This window comes from Gadus macrocephalus, chromosome 11 (assembly GCF_031168955.1).
Source record: "Gadus macrocephalus chromosome 11, ASM3116895v1".
NCBI lineage: Eukaryota > Metazoa > Chordata > Actinopteri > Gadiformes > Gadidae > Gadus > Gadus macrocephalus.
Genome location: NC_082392.1, coordinates 13,592,613 through 13,612,145, shown reverse-complemented (window position 1 = coordinate 13,612,145; position 19,533 = coordinate 13,592,613). Strand labels below are relative to the sequence as shown.

The 19,533-nt window shown below is 47.4% G+C and overlaps 2 protein-coding genes across 7 annotated transcripts in view; both read right to left on the bottom strand.

The window, feature by feature from the left end:
- Positions 1–2,263: 2,263 nt before the first annotated feature.
- On the bottom strand, positions 2,264–8,525 carry rcc1 (regulator of chromosome condensation 1). The gene is made up of 10 exons (XM_060064673.1): positions 8,368–8,525; positions 7,553–7,644; positions 7,268–7,455; positions 6,780–6,959; positions 6,266–6,362; positions 5,596–5,718; positions 5,008–5,148; positions 4,767–4,886; positions 3,723–3,875; positions 2,264–3,053 (listed from the first exon to the last, which is right to left on the bottom strand). Exons 2-10 carry the CDS (start codon positions 7,629–7,631, stop codon positions 2,875–2,877), a joined length of 1,260 nt encoding a protein of 419 aa, XP_059920656.1. The 5' UTR covers positions 7,632–7,644; positions 8,368–8,525; the 3' UTR covers positions 2,264–2,874.
- A 903-nt stretch (positions 8,526–9,428) lies between these two features.
- The window catches only part of phactr4b (phosphatase and actin regulator 4b), a 26,787-nt gene continuing 16,682 nt past the window's right edge, over positions 9,429–19,533 (bottom strand). For 3 of the 6 annotated variants that reach the window (XM_060064669.1, XM_060064667.1, XM_060064666.1), the window contains 12 exons: positions 19,154–19,533; positions 16,623–16,970; positions 15,563–15,694; positions 15,316–15,375; positions 14,007–14,526; positions 13,586–13,911; positions 12,688–12,886; positions 12,267–12,322; positions 11,975–12,036; positions 11,703–11,840; positions 11,095–11,171; positions 9,429–10,924 (listed from right to left, as the gene is read on the bottom strand). The exon at positions 19,154–19,533 is cut by the window's right edge and continues 238 nt beyond it. In XM_060064669.1, the coding sequence (XP_059920652.1) occupies positions 10,909–10,924; positions 11,095–11,171; positions 11,703–11,840; positions 11,975–12,036; positions 12,267–12,322; positions 12,688–12,886; positions 13,586–13,911; positions 14,007–14,526; positions 15,316–15,375; positions 15,563–15,694; positions 16,623–16,970; positions 19,154–19,533 (2,314 nt within the window). In that variant the 3' untranslated portion in view covers positions 9,429–10,908. The remainder of the gene's footprint in view (positions 10,925–11,094; positions 11,172–11,702; positions 11,841–11,974; positions 12,037–12,266; positions 12,323–12,687; positions 12,887–13,585; positions 13,912–14,006; positions 14,527–15,315; positions 15,376–15,562; positions 15,695–16,622; positions 16,971–19,153) is intronic. The other 3 variants (XM_060064671.1, XM_060064670.1, XM_060064668.1) reach the window with 2 other exon arrangements.

Below are 19,533 nucleotides of genomic sequence, written 5' to 3'. Positions count from 1 at the left end.
GGGAGTCACACAGGCACCCCACGGTGCCCCTCCCCTCGGCCCTTGCAAGCTGTTTACATCTAGGGAACAAGATGGATAAACACTCAGCCACTGAGACCTCATTGAGAGGCTTGTCCTCTCTGAAGAGCCTCCACAGCTGTTCTGCCCACACTGCAGGGATCCAGGCAGCACACTCCTCTCCTCCCATTGGACGAGGGAGCCACATCTATAAAGGCAATCTTCCGTAATTACAGTGGCGCTCCAGAAGCAATATGAGGCCAGTAGCTGGAGAGCATGGGAGAAACAACGTTGGGAACGCTGATTTGTTTCCTGGTAATAAAACAATTATTTTGTTTCCTGTGCTCTTGCTTGGGCACAGACATGCGCTGGCTAGCGGTAATGCATTCCCGTTATTAGCCTACAGGGCTTTTAGAGGAACGAAAAACATGCACTACACCATGGTAACGGTTGGATACTTTCTGCATGGCTGGATTTTTTATCAATTAACAAGCAATGCTCATTCTTGCCACCACTGGCATGGGGGGCAGAAACCCTATTTGAACATAGGGTTAATATTTGGTCAATATAGTGTACTCTCTCTTTTTCAATTGTTCTCACTTCATCCCAGGGCAAGGAGTTTATCAGATTCATGTGCAGCATGGCAGGCATCACGTGGTCTCTCACTCAACACCCACGCAAACACATAGGTGGCAGATCACGATCATATTCGCTCAGACAATTTCAAGCCGTTATGTACTTGGGAGAGGACTTTGGACGAGGAGGGGCGGATTTATGGCAAGTGATGGGCACTTTAACAGTTAGGCCCTGTTGCCAAGGCGACACAGAAGATGCCAAGGAAGTCATCATTAAGGTCCGACATTAAAGGGCGGCCCAACCTAACTAGGCACCTGCGGTTCGGGTCTTGACCATTTTATATCTAGGACATCTTTAAAGACAGCCACGTCAATCCCACAGGCCGATTCGTTCCCGGGCTTTGTGAAGAAACCACTTCAAACCAGTAGAGTATTCAACGTCCTCTACTGTCAGCCAAGCATATCGACATTAGAGCCAAGACATAACTTGTTTAAAACATAAAAACCTGACGCGTTTGAAATGTGATCTCTGTCTTTGATGCTCGCAACATAACATGTCGTAAGTCTGCCCTGCAAGGCGGTGGGCCAACTAGTGACAAAGGACGTGTGTCTAAGCGGTGAGTGATGAAAGTATTGTGGGGAGCGCCGAAGCAATTTTCTGTGATTAGTTTCCCTGGCGACGCTGGAGAGGGTCGGGCCGCTCTGTGAGGACGAGGCCTGAATATTATTATTCAGGCCTTGAATAAATAACTTGATTGTACTTAAATGTTCTGATTGTAATTATATACCCTGGCATACATTCAGGTATGGGTTATGATTGTAATTATACTTTTTCTATTGCCTCTTAATAAGGGCTACTCAAGACACATTTTGTGAGGGATGCATAATACATAAAAGAGGCAACTATTCAGCAGCTTATAAAGACTAGAATGTAAATGTTTTTTCATTATCAAAGCACAGTAAAACACAATAAAACAGTATCACTACTGTAAACATTTTTTACTTACGATCTGTAATACATTTACATTTTGTCTTCCAATTCTTTACGGTCAGTTAAACTGAATACAATTTGCATATTAGAACAAGCGATTTCTCCTAGTCCTAATGCCGCTATTGGCTATTTTCGGAATTTCCAGGAACATCTCACTTCATATTTATATGGGACTGATCACAAAGAGCTGGAACAAACAATCGAGGGGAAACACACAAATCCTTCTTGATTGCCAATCACCTGATTATGAAACACTAGCTCAAAGCTGTGCGACAAGAGACGGAGGTCAAGCGCCCCGCTGTGGTCACATTAGATAGACACAAAGACATGACGCTCTGAAGTGCCCACTAGTGTAGTCATTTGCACTCCTAAGTGATTTGAATTTACATTTATACACATGAGATTGGTTGCCAGCGTAATGGCATATAGAATGGACGAGTAAGGCCCACATGGGGCGATGCACGACTTGAATAAACAGCCGAGTTTGGTTATGCAGGAATATTGAAATGACCAAAACTGGAGAATTAAACGACGAGGGTAATCATCATATGATAAATGAAGGACCGCTATACTAGCCTTGCTTGGAGAACTGCACCCCTTATGAATTAAGGGAGACAACTTCTTGTAATATTTAAGGGTTTGTCTGCATGCATGGCCGAAGTAGCTGTAGATCAAGTAGCATCAATCTAAAGAGACAGCCTTGCCGGTATTAAAATGACATCTTTATTTCAGAGGCAAGCAAGAGATACAATACAGTAGTTTGAAACGTCCCACACATACAGCCTCAGGCGTGTGTGGAACTAAACTTCACACTTAAAAAACATTTCTATAGAACGTGGCTCTCAACCCTCCCATCAACGTGACTAAACCCATGGAGATCCAGAATTGTGTTGCTTTAAAGACAATGGAAACCTTAAAGTGTTAGAAGCTGGGGAAATCTTTAAAAGGCTCGCAAATCCTGGCTCTAATTTACTTACAAATACAAATCTTCTCAAGATCCAAATGCCATAAAACCTCAACCCTTTTCACTTACTTTTTCAATAAAAAAGAAAACAAAAATCTCGACTTAAAAAAATAGTCTCTCCCTCCTCATGATCTATCTAATGAATGCTGTCCCCGCCCTCCCCGCCCTCCCCCGATGCCACGGTGGCGCGGGCCTACCAGTGGGACCCGCCCTCTCCTCGGTCCCCTTGTGTGCGACGGGCTCGGACCCGTCGCAGGATGACAGGTTCCTCCATCCCCCTTTAAAGCGGCCCCTAGTCCCGGCACATCCCATCACCTGCCGACGTGTCCCCGGCGGCGAGGGCTTCATCAGCTCTCCTGGGCGTGGTCTTTGACCAGCAGGGCCGTGTGCTGCCCCCCGCTGGACACCGTCAGCACCGTGCGGTTCTCCAGCTGCTTGCCGGGCATCTTCAGCGGGCTCCACTCGTCGTCCTCCTCCCCGGTGCCCAGCTGGAGGTTGGTGCCCATGCCCCAGCCGTAGACCACCCCTGGTGGGAGACACACCGCCGTCAGTTATACAGCGTACACGGGGACAACGTCCCCAAGGGACACAATGCATGGAGCCTTGAGGGAGACGCATCCTTTAGTAATACAACACACACACACACACACACACACACACACACACACACACACACACTTTAGTAATACAATACATGTAGCCTGGACGTAAACCCATCCTTAGTGATACAGTAAACGGAGCCAGGCGGGAGCCACATCCCTTGGATACATTATGGATGAAAATGGAGGCAGACATCCCTTATATATTAAACACTTACATCCTGAGAACCAAGCACAGAACATATATTAGAGATGTGAAACAAAAAAGGACAAGGGTGCCGCTGGTTGATAGTTGTATTTGACCCTAGTTAATGTTGCATTTGTAGCGCATTGATTTGGTCTATTAAAAGGCTGAGTTGTTCAGTTATTGAAGATAATGCTCACCCTTGGGCCGTCATTGACTTCAAATTGGATAAAGTATTGAACAATGCTGTTGCATCATAACAAACTAATCGTATATGAATCATCCTTACCAACCAGCGGTTGTTTGGGACTCCTAGCGGGTGAAATGCAACACAAACGACCACTGAACCCACAGCCAATGGAACTACAGGAGAGAGAGAGGCGCCGCTCAGGTTATCTGCAGTGTCTCTCACCCTCTTTAGTGATGGCATAGCTGACGGACGCCCCGCACGCCACCCTGGTGGACGGGCCGAGCCCCGGCACCGGAGTGGGCTCGCTCTTCTCCTCCGCCCCCTGGCCCAGCCCCAGGCGGCCATACTCTGCCCGGCCCAGACTGTACACACACCCTGGAAGATAACACACCGCATTAGGGCAACAAACACACCCTGCACACACATCATGGAAGTCAACACACACAAACAAACGTACACACACTTACAACTATTCTGAAATCCCCCGGAGGACAAATTTCATCTTTTAAAGAAATCCACCAGACTGACTTTTTCAGTGCTGATAGAAAAAACGGACTCAAACGATGTCCTCGTGTATAGCAACTTGCATAGATCATTACTTCAACCCCATTTGCTCTGGCTAAGTGTTGAAGCACTTGAAGCACTTGAATTTGACTATTAAACATTCAACTAATGAAGCACTTTGGGTTTAATGACACATTCTAAAACATTCCATCAAGTTCTACATGAATCCATCAAGCTAAATGTTCGCTAGTACTCTGTAAGTGTGTTCACTATGGTAGTACTCTGGAAGTGTGTTCACTATGGTAGTACTCTGGAAGTGTGTTCACTATGGTAGTCGTCTGGAAGTGTGTTCATTCATCAGTACTCTGGAAGTGTGTTCACTACAGCAGTACTCTGGAAGTGTGTTCCACAGTGTTCACTATGGCAGTACACTGTGGAAGCGTGTTCACTACAACTCTTCTAAAGGAGAAGCTGGGACTCATTAGTAGAAAATATATTTATATTATACATGGTAGGTGCTTCTAGTTCGTGGGGGGCCACTAAAAAACGTAACACGACCATAATGATCTCCGTTTTCAATTTCAGAGTGCCCACGAGTGGGTTTCCCATTGACAAGTTAATTTCTCCACAATTGCAATCGTTCTTGAGGAGCATGTCTTACTGCAGACAGTGATGTTAGTATTATGACGCCAGTCTTGGTGACATCAGTTTCTGTACAAGTTGGGCTTGTAGCGACAGTGCCCTCTAGTGGTCCTAACGTACCTTCACCATCCAGGCAGAGTGTGTGGTGCTGGCCTCCGGAGAAATCCACCCAAGAAGTGACCGAGTTCTTAAAGCAGGCAAGTTTGACGGGAGAAAAACTGGTCTTGATACTTTTAGTGCCTGGTAATACAAACAAAAGAAGGCTCACAAATTTAATTAAATGTCTTCAGAGTCAGAAACCACGACATACATTTCATTGCTAAATAACAATAAATTGTATCTGGTGTTGTATCATACACACCCAGCTGGTGATAGTTGGAAAGGCCGAACCCGTAGACGTTGCCTTCTTTTGACACAGCAAAGGTGAAGTAGGCTCCGCAGAACACATCCGTGAACTGGGCTTTGCCTTTGACCTTTACTATCTGGGGTATGAGAAGGCGGGCTGTGGGTACAAGTGCACACATCGTCCTGAACATTAGTACCACGGTTCTCCCAATTGGGTCGCTCCCACTGAGCTGCACACTCACAGGGATCCCCTTTTCTGGCGATTTAACCATCCAGTATTTTCTGCTTGCTAGTGAGAAGCACTAGTGTTGCCTTTAATATCATCAACATTTTGGACATTCTAGTTTTGTGAAAATCGGAGGGAAGTTGTGTCGTGTTTAACCGTTTCATAATTGAAAGAGAAAATAATGATGAGTCGCTGAACAATATTAGTGTTGCCTACTTTTCCAGGGCAGTGCTTTGCAATGAAAAGCTAGGACCCACAGTGCCACTGTTGGACTCTTTGAATGTCTTGCGGTTAGAAGACATCATTATAAGGACACTTCTTTGCTCCATTAACCATCTTGTCATGCGTTGAGGGCAGCGTGCAGAGTGCCAGACTTACTGAGTCCCTTCCTGCCTCCTCTGTCGGCGAAAAGCTCCGGAACCCTCCCCAGCTGGCCCTGCTCCCCGCAGCCTGACGTGTAGAGTTCCCCGGCCATGGTGAGCATCACAAGGTGATCGTTACCTGGGATCACAAGACAACATGTCAGCCTCTTGTCCAATTATAAACCATGGGTCACTGAGTATAACGGTCTGCTAATCATCTCCTATAGGATTTAATATGAATTGTTATTTTATTATTATAAATTAAATTGCTGATTTGGAATACGCTATGAATGTAAAAGCAACCGGAGGGATTTGCCCTAGCTATGTAGGCAATCAACAAGCCAAATGCGCTACCAAAGCGCTTGTATTCCCCTTTTGCTTTTGAGCAGTAAGCACAACATACAAACACAAAGTTCTTATTTTGAGAACCGGCGGGTTATGACACGAAATCTTTTTGTTGACACTGTTGTGACGGTTATTTGATTTTGCAGTGTCTGTTGAACACTCACTGCTGGTCATTCGATTATGAAGGTAATCGTTATAATCTGCACAGCCCTAGTACCTAGGCACTCATCAAGTAGACACTAATTTGCCAACGTGTACAATGAATTGAGGATATCAGATTAAGGATGTTTCCTAATCCCTTAACAACTGAAACAGTACTTTGCATTTGGTTGGAGTCTCACCCGACACGATTTTCATGACTGGCTTAAGCATTGGGATCTTGATGGGGAGGCAGCACTTCTTCATGGGCTCAATGAGACCGATCACCCCGTTATTATCCTGCAATAAAACCAGCAGAAAGGTTGACTGTTATGACATTTGATTATTTTCCAAATCAAGATTTGATAAAATAATCTGCAGTTTAATCCGCAGTGCAGTCGGACATTCAAAAAGGCATTGTAGGTCCAGATTTAAGATTTAGAATTTGAGTGTTTGAAATCTGTCAGCTATGGCAAGTGAAATGCCCTGTGAGAATATCCATTTAAAGTTGACGATTGTTTGATTTAAGACCGCCCCTGGCACATGTCTTATCAATCAGGGCATCTCTTCCAATGACGGAGAAACATAGTTAGGGAGAGGACTTAAGCGTTGTTTTGAGTTTCCACAACCCAAAGTTATCAAGCTTAGTTCTAGTCTCCTCTCTACTTCCAACTTTGGTAACTTCCCACCGGCATCCTTCCACATGTCCCCACTAACCCTGAAGCAGCCCCAGAGGTGCACTATTCCGTCGTCAGTCAGGGCTGCAGTGTGGCTGTCCCCAGCAGACACCTGGACCACCTTGCCCTCCAGCGCCACCTTCCCCGGGATCATCTCAGACCCCTCCTCCGTGGTCTCCCGGCCCAGGGCGCCTTCGTCGTTACAACCAAACGTGTAGACCTATGGAACCACATCGTTCACTCATTACCACTGTACGTACAAAGGCCATCAGTGGTTCCCAATACAATAATACAGAAGCCCTTTCATTTTCAAACGTAACTTTTCCTCTTATTTTTATTTAATGTTTCACTTCTTCGGAATGCGTGTTGCTATATAATTTTTTTCTATATATTTTTAATTACAAGATCATTGAGCAAGTTACATGTTTTTTTTTTTTAACAGACAATTTCCAGAATATAATTAGGTATACTGCTTCAATCGAACAGACTATACAAAGAAGACTCCGTTACAGTGGAGTGTTTACATACACTGCCCGAGGCGCTGACACACACGGTGTGCATCCCTCCAGCTGCTACTTGCACAATGTCTTCTGGGAGAGTCACAGGAGCAGGCTTCTTCCTCTCTAGGATGTCTTCTCCGAGACCCAGCTGTCCCACATCCCCCTGGCCCAGCACGAGCACGTGACCGGCCTCTGTACCATGGCTCTGATGATGCACTAGACAAATTGCAAACGAAAACAACAGCGCCACCATTAGTATCAAACAGAAGCGATACAGTGATTGACTCCAGGAGGTCAGATGTTTAGGAATTACCTTTGACTTTCTTTGGAGCCTTCTCGTCGTCGGTTACAGTCACCAACTTTCTCTTGCTTGGAGTCTTTGTAGAAGGCATGACGGCAACAGGACTAAATGCAAATGAGATTAGATCATACTTTAATAATAAGCACATACGTGGGTTCCCTACAATGGTTCAAATACTGAACACGAAAACAAGTTGAGCAGATGCCTTCAACAGTGGTTCGAGCTCAACAGCTGCTGGTGCAACAGAGCCAAAGAGTACATGACACGTCTAGGCAGCAAGGGTCAACCCTCTTGAATCTTCTATAGGTCAGGTTAACGCAAGACATCCTTCACACACCTAGCGGGTCGCTTGCGATCTTCGAATGTTCGCTTGCTTAGTTCGCTTGCTTGTATGATACATACAAATGTGTGAACAGTTTTTCCATAGCATTGGTGAGGGTCATTGGACTTGCGTCAACATGCGTAAGTTGCTAAAAACATAACGATGAAGTGGCATTCAGGATCTCACATTTCTAGCCAACCTGCTAATGAATGCCAATCAGCTACATTATCTCTATTATTGTACACATGTACCAGCCCTCGGAACACAGGAAAACAGAAAATAGTCCTATCGAAATGATGTAATATCCGATGATTTTCGTTTAAAGCTAAATGGGGAATAGAGCAACATGACATTGTAGCCCGCTAGCCAACATTAGCCCATTTTAAAATGAATGAAAACATTAAGCGAATTCCACGGAACGTTGAATACATAAAGAATAAAATATGAGTTCTCAATGGCTTGTATGACCGGTAAATGTTAGTAGAAAGGTGTTGTGTTGACTTACTTGAAAGGCTAAAATAGTAATCGTTCTAAACGTGCAGTAGTGGCATGCAGTTCACCACTTTCACCGATAACACGCGTCTCTTTTACCCCGGAAGTAGTGCCGGAAGTCCTGCCTTCTAAAAGGGACAGGACTACTAACGTACATTAGTACCATAACATTACTTAATGAACGATTGTCAGCATTAAGTAATAAGAAGCCAAATTGAATAGCCTGTAAAAGCAACAACAACGTATAATACTGTATAACATGGACATTATGTTGACATAAATGTCTCAACACTTGATGACCACTAAATGTCGCACTTATTTAACTGCTTAGCTACCATCATATGTACACAATAGAGCTCGTAAGTCCGCCTCTTCCGGTAGACCCCCAGGGACCTCTGAGATCATAAAATATGAATGGGTTTCAATCGAGAGAAAGTAATTATTTTCTGGTCCCAGTCATTATATGCCCTGGATTACAAATACGTTATTTGTGGATTTAAATTATAATTTTCATGCTAAGAGTTTGACCGTTTATTGTGCAATTGTTCAGTTAAAGGCTGTAGAGAAACCACAATGAGAAAGACTACACGTCTCGTATGTGACGTCACGCTCCCTGCGACTTGCGTGGACAAGACCGACAATCTCCCAATCGCCTCGGCGTAACTGAAAATCGACACATGCCCCGACTTATAATGGTTTTCACCTCTTTCGATGCTGTTATCCTCCCCTTAGAAAAAAGCAGTGAAGTGGAGCAGAGAGATCGCCATGTCTGTATCAGAGTGGTGGTGACGTATATCATTCGCGTGGAGAGCAGCGAGTAGCTGTATTTCACAAAGCGGCCTCACACAAAACCTAACATTATCAAACTTCTTCACAATTTTTTTTTCTCTTTGCATGAACAAATATAATTTAAATACACAAACATGTGTATTCCAGAGCATATAAAGACTGGGATCAGAAAATAATTTCATTCTCCATTGAAACCCATTCATATTTTACGATCTCGTCGGTCCCATGGCCATGGGGGTCTACCGGAAAGGGCGGACTTAACAGGAAAGAGAATTTTACATCAAGGATTTTTAGGAATTTTAATGAGATCATATTATGAATATTTACAACTAAAAAGAAAGTTATACAATTTCAATAATAAAAAAAAAAGATTTACAGAAAAGGTACTCTTTATAGTTACATCCTAGAGTTGCAGTCATTCACTATTTAGCGCTTAAAAAAATAACAAATAATACTTTTATATTAAAAATGTCATTTAAAATAATAGGAAGACAAGATAAACATAAGCATCATTCAAAGATATCTGCATGTACAACCCTGTTATCTACTGGCCGGAGGACACCATAAGATCAAACTGTGTTTTAATGGCGGTCCTGACAAAAATGACTCCCTGTTAACCATTTATTTATTTTCAGATTTTACATATCCCTGATCCACACAGCACTTTGAAATATTCAGCAACATTTAGCGTCCTCCTGTAGACACAAAACAAAAGGCCTTTCATAACATGGCTACAGAATGCATTGTTTTCATCTTTAAAGGGAAAGTACAAAAGTTCATTGAAACAGAAAGTTATGAAACGAAAGACAGACGAGCCAGATAAAAGTACACTGGACTCGCTATTGGCTCGTGCAGCGGTGCTTTGAAAAACTTAGTGATATAAAGCATCACTCTACAGTCCTTCTGACATAGAGGTTATGTTGGCACACAGTACAACTGCTATATGAAGTTGACCTTTCCTATTAACGACAATAAAGCTCAAAAAGCCATCTCACAGCACAACCATAAATACAGGCAAGCCAAATTAAAAAGTAGGCTCAAATAAAAGCTATCATTATTCATATGACCTATCATACAATATAAAATATCTTGTGCATTAAGGAATATTTTTGTAGTTATAGATCTCCAAATTTCATTCTAAGGTAATCTATACACAGCAACATATTCACAACGACATAAAATACACACAGTATCCCAGAGCATGTCTGACAATGTGAAAATGGCACATCCCAGTCTTCGTCCTCCTCTCCACTCTTGCGTCAGCCCTCGGACTATTACTTATTATTACCACCTATACAATAACTGATGCCTTCATCGCTTATATTAATAGTCACAGAGCGGGGACAAGGCAATACAGAATGAGTTGGCATCAAAGGTTGTGGCTAAAACCCCGGATGCCCTAAAGAAGCCCACAGGAGAGAAGAGCGTCAGCCATCTCCACGATCAGGCCGACCGAGTTCTCCGCCTTTGCTCCGCTTCGTTGGCACGTGGTTCGCCCGGGAGAACGCTGGATCTCCTGGTCTCAGTTTCGCTGTCAGAGTTTTGTGCGAGCAAAGGAACTGAACGTTTAATGGAGGGCACACGAGTATCCCTGATACTAGGCTTTTTCATCAGCTACAATCGTTTCGTTTTTTTCTTCTTCTTCCGCTGATGTTCTGCACAGTACATTCAGAAACGTTGAGGGGTAGTCTGTTTGTTGAGCAGCTCCGTGGCAGACACTCTGCTAGGTGGTGGACTAAGTGCTTGGTCATCCAGGAAGAGGATGTTAAGGTCGATGGAACCTAGACGCCATCAAAAGGGAATGCCCATTAATGAAAAACACAACATACTGACAATCACAGCCCTACGCACCATGAATTGCAGCGGTGTATTATTTATGACACACACTTTTAAGCACACACTTACACAGTGCGGTTACACAAAGTTCATGAATGAAAGCCTGAACACAGACCTTGTGTAGATTCGACTCTCTTCGTGCACCTCCATCTCAGTGCTCTTGTAGTCGTTGAGCTCCTTGCGGATCGCAGCCTAGAGGTGATGGAGACGGACAGATTTGAGTTGGACACGGATATCCCATTGAACCGATTGGTATTGAACTCTTATAAGGGGGGTGGGGGTGCCACCTAGAGGGTACTGCAGGTGGGCCGCTGAGTCATTAAACAAAGTATTGTTTGTTCTCAAAAGAATGTTAATGTTATTTCTCTGATATATATATAGATAAAGTCAGTATGGCTTTTTTCTGAATATTACGTTGTTACGTTGTTGTGAGTTGCTGATGTGGACCTTTAGTGGAACAAGGTTGGGGACCTCTGGTCTAGAGGCTATTAATCAGGTGAACCCGCCACTGTGAACAAACAAGTCCATCAAGGTGCCCCTACCTGCCCTTGTAAAATGCCTTGCCTTGCCTTTCCACAACAACGAGTACGCCCCAATGACTACACACATGTGGATGAGGACGTACCTCCCGTCTGTCTTTTAAGCGAATGTTCAGCTTAATGTCATGCCCCAGCAGGGTCACTGCGTTGGCAGCAGACAACATGCGATGACGTGAGGATGTACCTTATCGGCGGGAGTCAGCTTGGTCCAAGGTTTCTCCGCTCTGCGGTCATAATCGTGGGCGTTGGTTACCTCCACATACTCATGGAAACGCAGGATTTTCCGGGCTTGTAGTTCTGCAACCGTTGGTCTTTGGCTGAGCTGTAACCATTCAATTGCAAAGAGTCTTTATTGCACCAGTTTCAGTGGATAACAGCAGATAGCGTTAATGTGATTGTGAGTGTGTGTGTGCGTGTGTCTGTGTGCGTGTGTGTGAGATGTATCGTTGCTCTTGCCTTTCGCGTCAGCCGTCGTTTGATCTCCCTGACCTCAGCCTGTCGGTCGGCCTGATTCTTAGCTGAAGAAAGAGATGAGTAATTCTTAATTTAGATTAAACTTCTACATTTAGTGGCATCTGAATTACTGAACATTGAATTAAAAATATATGTCTTGCCCTCCAGGGAGCACTAGGGAACTGACATTCATTATTCCCGGAAATTTGAAAGAGCAGAGAGAAAACAGAATAATAAACTGCGATTTAGCTCAAAACAACAAATGTAAAAAAGGAGAGAGGAAGCTGGTGCTCACGCTGTAGGATGTTCCTCTGCTCCAATTCCTCAGCGGTAGGTCTCTGGCTAAGTCGTCTGGAGAGAGAGAGAGAGAGAGAGAGAGAGAGAGAGAGAGAGAGAGAGAGAGAGAGAGAGAGAGAGAGAGAGAGAGAGAGAGAGAGAGAGAGAGAGAGAGAGAGAGAGAGAGAGAGAGAGAGAGAGAGAGAGAGAGAGAGAGAGAGAGAGAGAGAGAGAGAGAGAGAGAGAGAGAGAGAGAGAGAGAGAGAGAGAGAGAGAGAGAGAGAGAGAGAAACTATTTTTACACACTTTCATCCGTTCGTCATTAACACATGAAGTAGGACAACAATCTGAGATGCTATCCCTGGAAGTCTACACAAACCGCCCAGACGATGCTTTCTTCCTAGCGGGGCAGTGCAGCACGTCGGTGGGCGTGCGTTCACCTCGTGAGGGCCGAGCCGATCTGCGTTCGGATGGCCTCCCACTGCTCCCTGCTCTGCCAGGTGAGGCCCTTCTGGCCCGTGGGCGGGGCCTCCTGGGACGCCCAGTCCGGGGTGAACCTCTCGCGCTCCGGGGCCGACGGCCGGCTGTTCAGCTTCAGGGCCAGGGTGTCCTTCCTCTTCACCCTGCTGGCCAGCGCACCTGGACTCAAGGAAACACACGGATAAGGCAAGGTTGGTCAGGTTCATGATAGACACAAGGAAAGAACACAGTTTGGGGTTAGGTTAGGTCAGCCAGGTTCATTTTGCATGCCCGGGCAACAAGCAGACACACAGGTTAGGTTAGGTTAGGTTAGGTCCATCAGGTTCGTGCACAGAGATCAAATGCACAGAGATCGGGTTCGTAATACATGAAGTGTTTTATAGTGGTTGGCTGCACTGTTTGGAGACAGGGTGGAATCAAGGCATGCTTGAATTTAATTTTCCCATGAAATGCTCCCGGTTGAGGCAAAGTATACGTTTCCTTCATCTGATAAGTCTAAGACCGTGTCTGCTCTTGGCAGCCTCGGAGAGAGATCAGTTTCACTGTAAATCCAAGTTATTTATGTTCATTTTGACTCAAGCAGACATTGTAGCAAATGGAAACAGTTTTGTGCTATCTGGTTTCATATTGTTTTTATGATAAATATGTAATTTTCATATATTGGCATTTACTCTGATTTACTACCATGAACAGCCAGCATAGTGTCTTCCGATGATTCATACAGAAACGATTCCTCGAGCTGGGACACCGGGGACCCCAGGGGCGGCAGACAGCTGCCTTCCCTCTAACACATCACTCTGTTTGGGGAGCAACACTGATGCGTTCCTCAGCCAAACAAGCCTACTGACGGATACTCACTCATCGGGGGCTCGTCCGAGTCCTCGTCCGAGTCTTCGTCTTTATAAAGCACGGGGCCGTCCGAGTCGCTGTTGTCCCCGTGCTGGTCACGCCCGGGGTCCTCCTCCTCATCCTCTTCGTCCTCCTCCTCTTCTTCCCCGCTGCTGTGGTTCCCATCGGGGATCACGCAGATCCCCGGGGAGATCCCCGGGTCCCCGATCAGGCAGCGACGGCTCCGCGGCTCCAGCTCAGGCTGGGGGATCTCCCCGTCGTACTCCTCCTCTTCCTCCTCGTCATCGTCGTCGTCGTCGTCGTCCTCCTCCTCCTCGGAGTAGTCATCGTCGGCGCTAGAATGACAAGGAAACAGATGAGTCTGCGGCGGTGGGCCAGGAGGGACCGCCTAGGACACTGTGACACAGAGAGGGCCTACGGGCGCACGTACAGCTTCAGCGGCTGGAGGCTGACGGGCAGCGGGCGGCTGCGGTCCGTCTGGTACTCCGGCGGGGTCTCAAAGAGCAGCGTGTGGGCGCGCTGGGCGCCGTCCGGGTGGGGCTGGGCCGGGCCCGGGTTGGACAGCGCCCGCTGGATCATGATGTGCAGCGGGATGGGCGCGGGGCGCGGCGTCCGCTCGGCGGTGGGGCTGGGGGGGTCGAACAGCATGAGGGGCTGCGGCAGCGGGTGGGGGTAGGAGTGCTGGTGGTGGAGGTGGTGCGCGTGGATGTGCTGGCGGGGCGGAGAGGGCGGGACGTGGGAGGGCAGCGGCGGGGAGGGCGGCGGGGGAGGCAGCTGGAAGCCGACCGAGAAGCCCGAGCGGTCCTCCGGGGGGAGGAGGGAGAGGCCGCCGGGGAGGGCGGGGGGCTCCTCCCCGGGGCGCTTGGACACCGGGGTGGTCCTCCTAGGGGGCATGGGTGGGGAGGGCTTGGCTACAGCCAGGCTGGTGGCCCCCGTGGTGTGGGTGAAGTCTGCCGGGGGAACAGGAAAACACTTATTAGTCATACATTCACCCTAACCCTTGACAAAGACTGCTACTTTGAGTCCGGATCCCATTCCCCATGCAGCATCTCTCACCGTGTACATGGAAGACACAAACGCGCTTGGACAGATTTGAAAACTCAGGGCACACGTCCGAATCTGCATGAATGCATTCGTACGCGTGATGCGGGTCACAAGACGAGGTTCCACATGGACGCATACATGATGAGGCTGATGTGTGCACAAGACAACTTAGGTGAGACCGAATATAAGCACAGCCGGTTGGAGCTGCACAGCCCAGGGTTAAACCTGCAAAACCTTGCTTCTCGAAATGTTCAAATGGTTCCAGGGGAACTGATAAGTGCAGCTCAAATGCAAACCTGGCAATTAGGTGCATGCATATTTCTATGATGGCTATAATTATGAGCCTCATCTAACCCTGCTTAGGACAGTAAAAGGTGCATAATTGTTAAGTCAGAGCCCGGGTGGTGGTGGTTGGAGCATGCAATAGATGGATTAAATCGGATTCCAACTTCCTCCCCTAAATGCCCCTTATCTCAGAGGCCTTTCAATCCTTGTTCTTCCTCCCATCTTTCCATTCCCCTTTGCGCACATGAAAGGAAATAAACCTTATAGTTTACCGGATGCAGTGCAACAAAACAATCCTTATTCGCATGTTAAGATGTCACTGATAAAGCAGGGCTGGCACAAACAGTCTCAGTCACTGATGCGCAGAGGCATCCAGAGTGAGCGCTGGCGCTGCACATGCAATCGCTTACTGTCGCCTCCTTGAAGAAGCAAACCAAACCCGGGGAAAGAACGCATGGCGTCGCAGGATACTGAGGAAGAAGCCACTGCCAGTCAACACACAGAAAGTATCCAGGCCATCAAGAGCGCTATGGTACGCAGACGTCCAAAGCAGAGCGTACATGATGAGAGGGAGGGAGGGAGGGGGGGGGTTGCAGGTTCCAGACAGAGGGTGCAGCTCTGCATCGCACCCCCCCCCCCCCCCCCGGGTGAGGTTACCTGGACGCAGGCCTCCAGCCCGCCGGCACAGGTAGACCGGAAGGGACAGGTACACGTCGTACTGGCAGTCCTGCTTCCAGCAGGACCAGTAGAAGGGGAGCTGGGTGTTGTCTCCACCCTGCAGGGTGGAGGCTAATGTAGGGGGGGTGGGGGGGTGGGGGGGGGGGGAGACGGAGACGCAGCCCTTCAGCAAGTGTGTTTACGCTCTAGGAGTTGTGTGGGTGGTTGTTCTGCTGGGCTGCGGAGCATCTGGGTGGTGCTGGGAATGCGGGGGAGGTGGTGGTGGTGGTGGTGGTGGTGGTGGTGGAGGCGAGGTGTATTTTACTTCCTCTCAGGTTTCTGTTCTTCTATTCTAGCATTTACTTCTCTAGCACGAGATGAAGGGGGTTTAGTTAGATGCTATCATTAGACCAAGCCACTAGGAAGAAGGAATAGACGACTGTATTACTGCACTGTGCTTCTAATAAACTACTTGTGATCTCGGGATGTGACCTGCATTCTCCCATCCCATTAGCCAATGTCATTCGCTCATATTTCAGGTGAGCTGTTGACCCCGGTGTACTTTCGGAACGGTTACCGCTATGTGAACACTTGAGACACAAAAGACGAATCACACCCACAGCTGTCTGCCTTGCCAAGCACCAAGCCTCATCATATCAATAATCCAGAGGATAATTATCAAAGGAAAAAGAGCAAGCACACTAAATGTGTTTAAAAGCTCCCCATCAGTCCGCTTGTACTGTTTGTACAGGTTGTACAAATTAGGAGTAATACGCTTGGGAACAGCTGTCCAAAGTTCACAGATCACATAATTTGCAGGCCGGTTAAGTCTGTTTATGTGTAACGTGTATTTTTTCATCACTCTGTGGTGATTCCCTGGAGAAATGGTGGTGTTAGAAAAGCTGATTCGTATTCACACTGTGTTCCGATTGGCCGTTTGGCGGCATCTCGTGCACGGCGGCATGTCGGTGGCTTTGACGTGTACACATTGAATAAACCCCGACCGGCAGCAGCCTGAATGAGTGATCATTAGATCACAGCGCTCCTACGGGTCACTCACCCAGCATGGCGGCGTTGCCTCTGTTGACGGGCTTGGGTGGGGGCGGCGGGGGCTGCTTGGCCGGGTGGGAGCCGGAGGACGGGACCAGGGAGGTGCAGGAGGGGGCGCTCGGCTGGGCGTTGGGTCCCCGGGGGGAGGGCTTGGCCGGGGCGGATGAGGGAGAGAACGATGAGGAGGAGTACGGGGACACGGGGTGGGAGGAGGGGCCGCGAGGCGAGCCCTCCTGGACGGACTCCGTGGCGGAGGTGATCAGCCACTTTGGGGGCATCATGGAGTGCTTGGGGGGCAGCGGCTCCCGCAGGGTGTCCTGCAGCCTCTCCAGCTCCGGGACAAAGTGGCTCGCTGACTCTAGAGGGAACACAACCACAACATGAGCAGACGTTATGTCCTGGAGGTGTCTCACAGCGGGTATGATAACAGAGGGAATTTTACGCTCTGAATTAACCTTCCGAACATTCTAATTAAATACATTTCTTAAACACACTAACAGCGTATCAACTAGAAAGTGTACACTATCCCTAAAACATACCTAAAAAGGATATTTTTCAAAGATGATGAAACTTAATACTGGATAATTATCAGGCCTCTGAAATAAAGCACAATATCATCTGTTAAATAAACGATTCGTTCACACATTGTGCTACAAATGTTTTAATCTGTAGCTGGAGCAGCGAGTCCCTCTGTTGCTTCACCACCCAAGCGCTCGGTTTGCATGATCTGGAGATCCACAGATAACAGAAGAGACCCTCCTCCTACACACATCACCACCAATATTCACTTCCCATACCGTTCTTCAAAACTAACCCATTAATAAACATGGAGAAAGAAAAAAAGAAAGAGAGATTTGGAGGGAGAGGGAGAAATAGAGAGGCAGAGGGAGAAAAAAATAAAAGGGCAAGGAGAAAAAGATCTTGGAATAAGTTGAATGTAGAAATTAATATTCCATCAATCATACGGACGGGCCGGTAGTAATTTGGGGTACATTACACTTAAAGCTCCATAAGACACCATTGCTACCTAAATTAAACTGTTAAGATAAATCAATTAGCTTCAGTGCCCTGCCCAATATCAGGACTCTTGACAGCGCTGGCGTTACGGGGCAGCGATCGGCACATGAATAGTGCCAACGTAATTAGAGACGTAGAGATGATGAGCTATTCCCTTCTGTTCCTGAATAAGAAGCAAAGCTGGAGCAGGGCTCTGGGGAGCAGGCAGAAGGCCTGTCTATATCTGGGAGGACGTCGTATCAGGAGGAGCGTTGAGCAGGGAAGAGGGATGTAGGTGAGAGACTGAGAAGCCGGAGAAAGTATCAGGCATCACGTTTAATAAACCAGGTCAGGTTAAGATACATGTCCAAGATAAGTCCGGAAAAAGGGGATCGTTTGACACTATTCACTCATAAAATCTCCAATCCGGTTTCAGAATTTCATCAGCCGAGGTTTACGTTTTTTTTTTTCATCTCAAAGTACCACATCTAAAAGGCCTTGATTGCACACAGTAACACACCCATAAACAGCAGTAAACAAAATTGATTACTTCCTGCCCTTTTCTTTTGAAACATTTATCAACATGGTTGCTCCTTCAAGACATCCTGAGATACAGTGAAGGACTGAAGAGATGTCAGATTGCTGTGGAGGCTGTGATGTAACAACACTCAGAGCAACAGTTTGAGCAGCACCTGCTTGAGTACGTAGCCGCACTAATGCAGCCAAGGTCACACATGGCTCGCAAGCACACCAGACGGCTTGTGCTGCACTTCAGTTGGGGAGGAGCCGGGTAATGTAGGTCTTAAAAGGACCCTGCCACCGGAACCACATCAACCAAGCGTCCTCCTACGCTTTTACATTCGGAGGTAAAGTGCCGTCGCAAAATGTTAAAAACAGGACAACCCGTCTACCCGAATGCACAAATGCGTTTCAAGCTCCTCCGATAATACCCAAGGTTTGGATTCTGGACTCTCGGTTGGCACATATTCATATGTACCAATAGTGTTCTTCAAGGCCTGGCTGATGCTGCTGATTAAAAAGTAATCAAGTAAAACAAACCAGTAGACAGGCGGTGAAAGGTGCCTCACTTCGATTTTTCACCGAAGATTCAATCTATTGTTAGCATCGCGGTAAGCGTTAGATTCACGGCAAGCCATCTTTAAATCAACTGATGCCACCTCAATAAGTTCTTAGGTTTGCTCTTCTAATATGCAACAAACCAGACGTGAGTTTAAATGGAGATTACTTTTAGTCAGAAGCAATGCCAAACTATCACCCACCCAGCCTTTGATCTCGCCTGCCTCATCATTTCTCAATCTGAAATGTGGAGTCAGTATATGTCAATATTGTACAATCTAGATGGTTTATAGCGTACACTGAAGCTTATCGAGATGGCTTGAATAATATTTTAGTAAATAAAGCATGAAATATAACCAATGGCCATTGGCTTTGAGATATATTGGATCCCAACCCCATTTGTGTATGTGTTTGTCATCCGGTTTGGCTGCCGGTACCAGAGTGTGAGGGGCTTTACGTGACGCTCACCTCTGCGGGTCCGGCCCTCCTCGGCCGACGCGTGGCGGGGCAGCGTGGGCTTCCAGTCCGCCTCGGCGGGCCGACTCCTCCTGCAGTCTTCAGACGGAGCCTTCTGGAGCCCGGGCCTCTTCTGCCCGTCCTCTGGGCGGAGCCGGCCGCCCCGCCTCCCAGGCCCGTCCTCGGGACGGGGCCGCCCCCCACGCCTCGCCTCCTCCCCCTGGCCCTGGGGGGGGCCCTGCCAGGCCATGTTCGCCTTCCACTCGCCCTCGCCCTGGGGTCGCATCGTCCCTCCGCCCCCTCCTCCTCCTCCTCCTCCTCCTCCTCCTCCCCCAACTCCACCCCCTCCTCCTCCTCCTCCTCGACGTCCGTTATCCTGTGGCCCCATGTGG